Consider the following 11,502-nt stretch of genomic DNA (forward strand, 5'->3'; position numbering starts at 1 on the left):
GCCAGCTTGGTCACCCCTAACTGCGCTCCCCTGCAGGCTTGATCACCCCCAACTGCCCTCCCTTGCAGGCCTGGTCCCTCCCAACTGCCCTCCCCTGCTGGCCATCTTGTGGTGGCCATCTTGTGTCCACATGGGGGCAGGATCTTTGACCACATGGGGGCAGCCATCTTGTGTGTTGGAGTGATGGTCAATCTGCATATTACTCTTTTATTAGATAGGATAGAGACCTGGTGCACGGGTGGGGGCCAGCTGGTTTGCCCTGAAGGGTGTCCCGGATCAGAGTGGGGGTTCCCTTGGGGCATAGGGTGGCCTGGGAGAGGGGCCTGTGGTGGTTTGCAGGCCGGCCATGCCCCCCTGGCGACCCAAGTGGAGGCCCTGGTATCTGGGGTTTATTTATCTTCTACAATTGAAACTTTGTAGCCTGGAGCGGAGCCAAGCCTTCTGCTTGCTCCTTGGTGGCAGCCATTTCTGTTGGGATTTATGTATCTTCTATAATTGAAACTTTGTAGCCTTAAACAGAGGCCTGGGCTGGCCAGGGTGTGCGGAAAGCTTGGCTTCCTCCATCGCCGCGGGCAACCCTAGCCTCCTGCTCTTTCCAGCTCCGTGGCTGCCGCCATTTCTGTTTGGGTTTATGTATCTTCTATCATTGAAACTTTGTAGCCTTGAGTGGAGGCCTAGGCCAGCAAGGGCAGACAGAAAGCTTGGCTTCCTCCATTGCCTGGGAAACCCAAGCCTCCTTCCTGCTCTCTGTGGCTGTAGCCATCTTGGTTGGGTTTATTTGCATATTCGCTCCTGATTGGCTGGTGGGCATGGCTGGTGGGCGTGGCTTGTGGGTGTAGTGGAGTGATGGTTAATTTGCATATTACTCTTTTATTAGAAAGGATATATGGTGCCTTTTTTTTCTGACCTTAAAGAGCATTCTCCTGCTTTTCAGTTAATCTACACAATGAGGTGGATTCCCCCTTTCCTCCATCTTTAGACAGAGTGAGGGAAGTCTGCTATTAGGAAGGGACATTTTTGCTGAAACCTGAATAACATGAGAGCTAATAGGGAAAGGTTTGGGAAGGAGTTCTAAGCAGAGGGAGAGCTAGGGTTAAGACTTCATTGCTTCACTTTGTAGCTGGAGCTACCAAATGAGGACAGGAGGGTAGATGAGGATAAAAAGTAATCAGGGCCCAGATACAATCACCATAAGTGATTTGGAGTTTATTTTTAGTGAAAGGTAAATGTCCCTTTGAAGACTTCTATCTTGCCTGAGGTGATTTACTTTCCAGTAAGCTTGCAGAGCCAGTTCCCCTTTAAGGTATTTCTTCATGAGCGCTTTCATATTTGGTGATTTTGGTGGAGGCCACCTGGATTACATCAGCTTTCTCTCTCAGGGACACCAAGCTCCCTTTCTCCTTCCTTTTAAAGTTTCCAGGCCCATTTCCTCCTCTTGTCACCCTTAAATGTACGGACCACGTTTCAGTTGTCTCTCTGCTGAACGTTGTGGGAGCAGAATGGCGATGGCTTCTGAAACTCATGATTTCTCTCCGCGCTTCTCAAGGAGGCCATCCTCACTGTACCAGGAACACTTCACACACACATCAGTTCCACCAAGGAGAGAAGAGGGGCGTCTCTCTCAGCTCGTATCCACACCAGAACAAAACGTTGTGTGACACCATCTTACACTGAAAAATTTGACAGGTTTTGAAGCATAGCTCTGAAGTGATATTATGACAGATTCCACAGAAGCGCTTTAGACTTTCATAGTCTTTCCAGTGTGAAAGGAAAGTAAATTTTGTTTTAAACTTAGATCAAAACTGATACAGGATTTAAAAGACAAGTGGCTTTGAGGTTGAAAACACAGGGTGGGATTAATTCGGATCTGTAAAGCTTCTTTCGTCTTGTCTATAGACCATGGCTAAAGAGAGCACACCTGCTGTTCATTCAATATTTCACTTAATGGGATATCTGATTTGAGGAGTACACCCTTCCATCTTTACCTTTTATATCTTGGCCATGCTTGGTCTCTCTGCATCTGTCTCTGTATCATTTCTGCCAAAGCTAAACCTAAACCACCTTTTTCTCCAGCAAATTAATTAACTTGGAAAGAGTTTTCTTATTTCCTTTTTCTTTGTTCACTTGAAAATGTAATTAACCTGGAACCCAATAAGCAATGACTCTGAATTTTAACACTTAAATACGCTTTCATATTTCCCAACAGATTCATCTGAGCTGTATGTTTCCCAAGTCGTGCAACAAGTTTTCTTTGAGATAAATGAAGATGGCAGTGAGGCCGCAGCATCTACGGGTAGGACAATGGGCTTCACCACAAGCTGGGAGGAAAGATTGGGGAGGAGGGGGCAATGAGCATTAGGGTCTGGCATTTTTGCAGTACTTTGATCTCATTTTTCACTCCTGCTGTCTAGTACTCTGTAGGACACAAAAAGAAATTGATTGTGTAAGGTGTTTATGCATCTCTGCCATAGCTTAATGCAAATGAAAGAGATTTGATTAGGAGTTGAGGCCCATCTACTGATATGTGCTTATTTGCAAATTGGATTACCTGTCAATTAGCAGATAGGATGTGTGGAGAATACTTTAGGTTCAAATATAAAATCCTTATTGTTCAGGAATGCTCACTCTTAAATAATTGTATTAATTTCATTCTTCCATCCCACCAAATTAGTCTTTTGTCTGATTCTTGTCATTATCTCCATGCAGTGGTTCTTGAACTTAGCTGCACAGCAGAATCACCTGGAAAGCTTTTAAAAATCCTGTGCCCAGTCCAAAATAATTGAATCTGCATGTCTGGTGATAAGATCCAGGCTCCAGCATTTTCTTAAGTTTCCCTGATTGTTTCCAATGTGCTTCCAGGTTTGAGAACTAGTGTCTGCAGTGGCTGGCAGCTTATATTTGCTACTGCAAGTGTGGTGCATAGACCAGCAGCAGCAGCAGCATCACTCAGGAACTAGTTGGACATGCAGAGCCTCGGGCCCACCCGGTTGGCATGGCTCAGTGGTTGAGCATCGACCTATGAACCAGGAGGTCACAGTTTGATTTCCAGTCAGGACACATGCCCAGGCTTGATCCCCGGTGGGGGGCATGATTCTCTCTCATCATTGATGTTTCTATCTCTCTTTCTCTCTCCCTTTCTTTCTGAAATCAATACAATATATTAAAAAAAAAAAAAAAAAGAACCTCAGATCCAAGTTCAGACCTACTGAATCAGAAAAATGCAAGGTCTCCAGGTGATTTGTGTGCACATTACAGTTTGAGAACCACTCCTTTATGATATATTTCTTTAAACAAATGGAAGTTTGAATAGTAACTATGATATACAGTATATGAGATACTTAAAAATAATAAGGGAAACACCTTAAATCCAATTAGAAATTTAGAAAGCAACTTTAACGAGTCCCTCATATGTCTATTTTAATTTTTTAGACTATTTGGGTTCTAACCAATATATAAAAGATACGTATTATTTAAACTGCCACATTGATAAATTTTTACAAGTTTATATATATCCTATACTAGAAGCCTGGTGCACAAAAATTTGTGCACTGGAGGGGGGCACTCAGCCCAGCCTGCACCCTCTCACAGTCTGGGAGTCCTCAGGCAATGTCTACTGATGGCTTAGGCCTGATCTCTGTGGGGAGAGGGCCTAAGCCACAGTCTGGCCTACCTCTGTGGGAGGTGACCAGACAGGTGATCAGGGGATGGTGCCATCCCCATCACCCCACCACTGCCGTGCAGCCACCCTCTGTGGGAGGCGACCAGACAGGCCGACCAGGGGACAGTGCCAGCCCCCCCATCAACCCTCCACCGCCCCCTGCCATTGCCATTCCCTCTCTCTGCCCACTGGCATGTGCCTTGGGTGGCCTGGTGCTGCCTGCTAGCCAGCCTCGGCCCCTTCTGACTGGTCATTCTGCCATTTGGCTGATTTGCATATTATGCTTTTATTATATCTATAATAATAAAAGGGTAATATGCTAATTAGACTGGATGTCTTCCAGACATCATTCCTGCAGGCAGCCAGAGGAGGGAAGCCTGGGTCCCCGATGCCAGAGGGAAGCCAGTGCTGGCAGCTGGGGGAAGGAAGGCCTACTCATGCACGAATTTTCATGCATCGGGCCTCTAGTAGGATAATAAAAGTTCAATATGCTAAGTGTTCGGTCGTGTGGTTGTCCAATCAAAGTGTAATATGCTAATGATATGCTAAGGCCACTCAACTGCTTGCTATGACATGCACTGACCACCAGGGGGAAGATGCTCCAACCAGTAGGTTAGCTTGCTGCTGGGGTCCAGCCGATTGGGACTGAGCGAGATGGGTCCAACATGCCCTGGAGCCCTCCAGTGGTCCCTCCCCAGCTGGCCAACCTCCCACATCCCTCCCTGGCCCTGATTGTGTACTGGTGGGGTCCCTCGGCCTGGCCTGCACCCTCTCGCAATCCGTGACCCCTTGGGGGATGTCAGAGAGCCAGTTTTGGCCCAATCCCACAGGCCAGGCCGAGGGACCCCACTGGTGCACGAATTTGTGCACCAGGCCTCTAGTATACGTATATATAGATAAATATATATAGATATAGATATAGATAGATATAGATATAGATATAGATATAGATATAGATGAATTTCTTAAATAATTTATAATGTAGTATCAACAAGTTTTGACATCTGGGTGTGACACACTGGACTCTCACTTTGTCATCTCCTGAAGGATTTTGTATTACTGTATTCAAGGAACTTTTACTGGAGGGGATATAACATTTCACTTCTTGGAAAAATCAAAAGTTTCCATTGGTATAAAGTTACTCTCCATGTAGACACATTTTACAGCTGCTTTTACATAGAACCAAAAGAGTTATTATAGATCATTATCTAACTCTTTCATTATATTGGTGAAAAACAGGCCCAGCAATGTGAAGTGGCTTGCCTGAGGTCAGACTATCAATTTACAGCAGAGTTTGAACTGAATCAATTTCCTAACTTCATGTTCAGAACACTCTCTGCTATTGTCCACTGGTTCTCACTGTAAGTCTAGAGTTCTCTAAGAGACTGTAACAATCACTTGGGGATCAGCAGTAAGCCTAATGTGTTTTACCTCAGAACAGTCAGCCGGAGTATGTTAACTCTCAGTCATCTGCTCAGGGGTTGCTTAAGAACAAAAAAGCTTGAGTATTCACCCATGAGAATGGAAGTTATACTGACTGTGCTTTTCTGATAATCTCTTTAATTCAGACATGGGCCTGTATTCCTTGGTAATTTGGGCAACAGAGCCCTGATCATCCAGATAGGGCGGTACTCTGCATTTCATGTTGCTAAGTTCATGTTTTATTGTGAAGGGAATCAGAATATGCCACCTCAAAATATACCACTTTGGCAGAAATGCTATTTTGAACCGAAGGCAATTGAGAAACAAAGGATACCAAAAGAGCTCTCTACATGCTCCCATCTGCCTAAGAGCAGGGCATAAACTGCACCTTTATCACAGGAGATGGAGGTTGGCAGTAAAATGAGTCTACATAACAAGCCTTACTGAATAACCATTATCTACCATTAATTTCCTCCATATATTTATCTTTTTACAATTTACCATCCCTAGAAGTCCAAACGTTTTTTTCTTTGTCTATTTACTTCCCCACAATTTACCACCCTTTGTAAGTATGGTAACTCTCAAGCCTAACCACTTTTTGGGGTATTTACTTCTTTTTATAACATTCCTATGTGGATTAAAAAAATAAACTATGTCTTCTGTTACTCTGTTTTTGTCAGTTTAATTTGCACATACCAAACAAAGAGTGAAGAGGAACATTTTGGTTTTTTGTACAATTATTTTTCAACTCTAAAGACGCGGTATATGTTTTTAAAATGATATTTTCATGGGTCTAAAAAATTATACAAAGTCATTGTATTATTGGTAAAGGTAATATCTGAATTGAGTGTAGAATTATTTAATCTATAAAGAAAAAATTTAATCACTCAAATTCACTCATTTTAAACATTGACAAACGACACAATAGAACACCATGGTATAAATTATCATAGTAAATACTAGTGATTGTTAAGGCAGCAAATCTCTGCTTCTGATCTCATAATAAACCCCCCCCCCACTCCCCCCCACAGACACTGACAGCACAAATCCTAAAAGCTCCCAGCTCATAGAATAATTTTGGGAAGGTAAGTTAAAAAAAATTAAACTCAGATGTGATTACACAAGCCTGAAGAATAGAAATAAAGTGCAAACATATCTGCACAGGAATTAAACTTAAAACCTTGTAAGAATAAATCATATAGTGTAAATAAAAACTGAGCAGGAAATTACCATTTAAAGATGAAATATTTCAACTGCTTTCACTAAATTGAATCTAGTATCTGGATTTCTTCTTCATTGAGCATAAATGTGAAGTTAGAATTAGTCCCTGAATGATCCAATATTTATTCTTCTGCTCTTTGGTTTTTAAATTTATTTCAAACTTCTCTGCATTTAGAAAATGGTAATTTTTCCACATGTTAACTCCCCAAACAAGATAACCTTTCCTGTCTATTAGTACATAAAGTATTATGGATATATTTACTTTACTGCTTTTTAAAAGTTTCTTTACTGATCTTTTAATGTGAACATCTAAATAACTGTTGTCTCTGTTTTGCAGGAGTACAAATCCCTGTGATCATGAGCCTGGCTCCAAACCAATTTATAGCAAATCATCCATTTTTGTTTATTATGAAAAATATCCCAACAGGTACCTTTTTGAGAATTTCCTGGGGGAACTACTTGGGTTAAATGGACCTATTCCTAGATACCAATTGTAATCTACATACCTGAACCACTTATTCTTTCAATGGATATCTGTTGAGTGCCTGTTTTGTACCAGACATTCTATTTTATGAGATATCAAGGGCTTAAAATAGGGCAATGGTAATAATAACTGCCAACATAACTGTTATATGTGCTAACCATTTAAAATATCTATTTCTAAGGTTCTCATCATTCCAATAAGTTATATATTTAACTAATAAAGACATAGAAGCTTGAACAGAGGTTATATAATTTGTCTAAGTGGCAGAGAGGGACTAGGACCTGTTTGTCTTGGAAATCAACTCTCTACGATATTACCATAGTAGAAATCGGGACTTGCAGAGTTGTGAAAAGTTTCAGGGGTAGATTACAGAAAAGTAAGTGAGACTAGGTATAGGTTCTGAGTGGGCGGGAGGGGCCAAACATAATTCCAAATCTCCAATTTAGTCCTTTGGTGAAAGATAATGCAGTTAGGTGCAAAAGGTAGACGTGATAGTAGAGGACTGGATTGGCATTTGAAACAATGTCAACGTGAATGAGCAGATTGTCTGGGTAGATGTTTCTGTACTTTTTCTTGAAAAAGAGAGGTCAGGAGTGTTATACAGTGAGGGAATTTTCTTTACATGTATTTATATTTAGGACTCCAGGCCATGTGAAGGTTATAAACCAGAGAAGAGCAGAAATCATTGTTTATTCATTTCTGTATCCAGCCCAGTAATTGGCAGAGTGCCCTGCACACAATATCAGTGTCCCTAGAGATTGAAAGTATGGACTTGGGTATCAGACCTGGGCTCAAGTCCCAGCTCAGTTAACTAATAGTTGTAACACAATCACTTATACTTTCTATGTCCTATTTTCCTTATTTGCTATACTAGAGGTCCAGTGCACGAATTGGTGCATGGGTGGGGTCTGGCCGGCCAGCCCCCAATCAGGGTAGGGTAAGGCCAATCAGGGGTGGGGCCGGCCAGGTGGAAGGGCTATGGGAGGTTGCAGTGGGACTGATCAAGACTCCCATCAGGCCGGTTGGCCGCCACAGTGTGCATCATAGCGACTGGTCGTTCCAGTCATTGTGGTTGTTCCACCATTCTGGTCACTTGGCTTTTATATATATAGATGAATATAATATTAGTACTCATCTCATAATGTTAAATATGAGGACATATGAAGTCTTTAGCACTGTGCCTGGCACATAAGTATTAAGTATGAACAAATCAATAAATATAATTGAGTGAATGACTGAATAAATAAAAAAAGAAAAATGAAAAAACTTGCTCTGTATAAGCTGGTTTACATGGACAGGAGACATTTAATTTAAGAATCTAAATCTCTTTGATTAACTAAATCTGTTAGGGATTCTGATGTTATTGGTCCCCTAAAGAATATGCCAGTCTCTTCTTTTTTTTAAAAAAAATCTTTATTGATTTCAGAGAGGAAGGGAGAGGAAGAGAGAGATAAAAACATCAATGATGAGAGAGAATCATTGATTGGCTGCCTCCTGCACACCCCCTACTGGAGACTGAGCCCCAACCTGGACATGTTCCCTGACCAGGAATCGAACTGTGACCTCCTGGTTCATAGGTTGATACTCAACCAAAGAGTCATGCCAGCTGGGACCAGTCTCTGCCTTTTAGACTCCATGAAACCAATGTTGAGTGACTCTTCTGAAAGCTTTACCTTGGGAATAGTGGGACAGTTTTAGATTTGCTGAAATTGCATGAGCACAATTGCAATTCCAATAGTAGATGTGTCAGTGTTCAAAGATATTCCGAGTGTGTCATTTGATCCATACATCTTTGACCTCTGGATAACTCTAATTTCTTACAATTAGCATGTAATTATTGAGTATGGAGAACAGAATGAAATGAAGCTACATTGAGCATTGATGAACAAGAAAATAATGGCATTTAGAATAGTGATGTTCACCCTCTATTTTCCAAGCTGATGACTAAGGCCATGAAATAGCCATTAGTTAAACGGCAGTGGCATTCAAAACCCAAAATAAAGTACTTATTTATTTGTGATAGGGCTTCACACTATCAGACCTTATGACAATTTCTACTGTTTTATGATCTTAATTGTAATGAACCTTTCTAAACTGGGGTTACTCCCTTAAAGTATTTAAAATAAATGGTGACTCATTTATTGGGGACTGTAAATTGTTGCCATGTAAAATGTAGAATGGCTATTATTTTAAGACAATACACATTCAGAGATTTATTTATTTTTCTCTCACAAGTGAACTAAAAAATTATTTAGATTAATAAAAATGATGATTTTGCATAACATAGTAGACTACTAATGCTCTAACACAAAATATATTCATTTAACCATTTCAGAAGTATGAGAATGAATGATTTTAGACTTAGTACAACCAATTTTTATTTAGATTTAAACATTGTTTTGAGTCAAACAGTCCTCTTGTGCAAAATCCATACATTATTTGTATCTTTCTATCAGGTTAGTTTTATATTTAATATAGTCTTTCAAAGCTCGTACAAAGCTGAACATCCAGGGAAATAAAGATTTTTTTTTATCTTTTAGGCTGAGGGGCTGAGGATATAGGACAGTTTTAGAGACTTTCAGAAAAGAATTGTGAAACATGCTATATGAAATGTGTCATTTCTGAGAAAGTAGTGAATTATGATTTTGAAACTGACAGTATTACACTGGTTAGAATTCTTTCAGATCTTGAGTTGAAGGGAGAAAAAGACTGCATGGTATTTATCAAGAATTCTTTCATTTTAAGCCATCAGCATTGGTTATGTTACTGTATTTTAATATTAGGAGGCAAAAGTTGTTTCTGTCTTATGTAGATGTTGTATGAATATGATAATCAAAATTGGGACACTCTTTAAGAATGGGCATAAGAGAAAAATGGTAACAGTAATGATTTCTGCTTCATCCTGTCTCTAAATCCATAGCTATTATGTGAAAGGAGATTCCATTAATCTTTCTGATTTAGTAGTGAGTAGATGGGTGACTGCCTGAAGACTTAATTCCAAATGTGGTTCTCCTTGCTCAATGAAACAGATTGAAAAGGCTGAGATAAGTAGCTCTTATATAATGTCTTACACTTCTGAGTGTTCAAAATTTTAAACAATGTCTTCAGTTATGAATTTCTATAAAAGTTACTTTAAAAATTTCCTGAACAAATATTCTGGATATGCTATAGAATTGTAAAGATATAAGAGTCACTGATGATTCCTATTGGGACAAAATATCCTGAGAAAAGTTAATTATGCATCCTTATCTACCTGAAAAATAGAATTATTAGTTTTCTTTATTTTTGCAGAACTATTTTGAGATATTTTATTATTAGTGATTATAATTTTATAAAGGTGTTATGAATTATAATTATTCATAAAAAGAAGAAAATGTCTGCTGGAGATTTTGTCTATTTCCATGTTTTTGGTTCTCCTAAGGATGTGTCAGTCTTTGGACTGAACAGTAAAGAGTGAAAAGGGGCTCTCTCACTATGATTCCAAAGACATTAAAGTGTACTTTCAATCATCTTTAAAATTATGTAAAACTTATTTTATCACTTTTGAAATTATCCTTTATTACATATGACTGTAAGGAACGTAAAGCAACAATTGACATGGATCCATGCAAACCATTTGCCTTACCCTAGTAGAAAAGAAAGGTGAATGGATTTCGGCACATCATTTGTCCTCTAGTTTTCAGTTCTTTTTCACTTGCAAACACTGGATGGCTGGAAATAGGTGTTTACATTTATGCTGTATACTATGTCACCGCTATGAGGTTTTGAAAGCACTAGAGATATGAAAATATTGTCTTTAGCAGTGAGCTGTGATTCAGAGCTGAAGATCTGAGCTGTACTTTTAACCCTAACGGCTTATGTTACATGCATAAAAAGTTAAGTGCTAATGCCTCAAATTTAAAACTCTACCATGCTCATCACTATTTTATTATGCTATGTACCCCTGACTGAGTGTCTGTATTTAGAAGAACACCTTTCGGTCATTTCATTTTTGCTTTCCTGTATGAAAAACAGGATTCATGTATTTTTCATGACAAGCTGTCGTGGGTGTTAATTTACTTTATAAATTTCCATAAAATAATTTATGATGATATAATTATGTGTGTTAGACAAAGGAGAGGGCTTTGTTATTAGACATTGCTTATTTATCTTATAGAGAACAAAGGCTAAATGATTTGTTAAAATATTAAGAAAAACTTATTATTGGCAACATTTGTTTCTCCAGAAATTTGTAAAGTTGTGGTTTTTTTTTCCTTTCCTAGGTTCATTTTTGTTTATGGGACGAGTGACAAATCCTGACACTCAAAATGTGAAGGGAAGAGATTTAGATTCACTGTGAATGAAATGCACAGAGATTAAGGTGATTGCTGGAAGAGAATTGATTGTCAAAATGTCATCATCTTGCAAATATATTCTGTCTATCTTTTTCTGTGTTAAACTGTGCCTGTGTTAATCTGTATTAACATAGACCTGTATTAATGAATAAATGAAATTACCAGTAAATAACGATTTATTCAATGCTTCTATTCTTTTTGTATGTTTTATATAGTCTATTTGAACCGAAAGCAGTGAACTTGCATTAATATTACTATTAATATGTTAAAACAATCCTATCTAAGATATTTTAGATAGCAAATTTCTGTTGTAGATATCAAAGTCTCTATATTGCTAAAAGATAGTTGACTCCCAGATATAACAAACAGCACTACCCAGGTCA

At 39.1% G+C, this 11,502-nt stretch overlaps 1 protein-coding gene across 1 annotated transcript in view; it reads left to right on the forward strand.

The window, feature by feature from the left end:
* Nucleotides 1-11,124, forward strand: part of SERPINI2 (serpin family I member 2) — a gene marked incomplete at both ends in the record, with an annotated part of 33,170 nt that extends 22,046 nt beyond the window's left edge. Inside the window, 3 exons of the mRNA XM_080656037.1 lie at nucleotides 2,207-2,293; nucleotides 6,639-6,728; nucleotides 11,048-11,124. Coding sequence (XP_080512163.1) covers nucleotides 2,207-2,293; nucleotides 6,639-6,728; nucleotides 11,048-11,124 — 254 coding nt within the window. The remainder of the gene's footprint in view (nucleotides 1-2,206; nucleotides 2,294-6,638; nucleotides 6,729-11,047) is intronic.
* Nucleotides 11,125-11,502: the final 378 nt, after the last annotated feature.

The sequence above is a fragment of the Plecotus auritus genome (assembly GCF_963455305.1).
Source record: "Plecotus auritus genome assembly, chromosome: 2".
Classification (NCBI taxonomy): Eukaryota; Metazoa; Chordata; class Mammalia; order Chiroptera; family Vespertilionidae; genus Plecotus; species Plecotus auritus.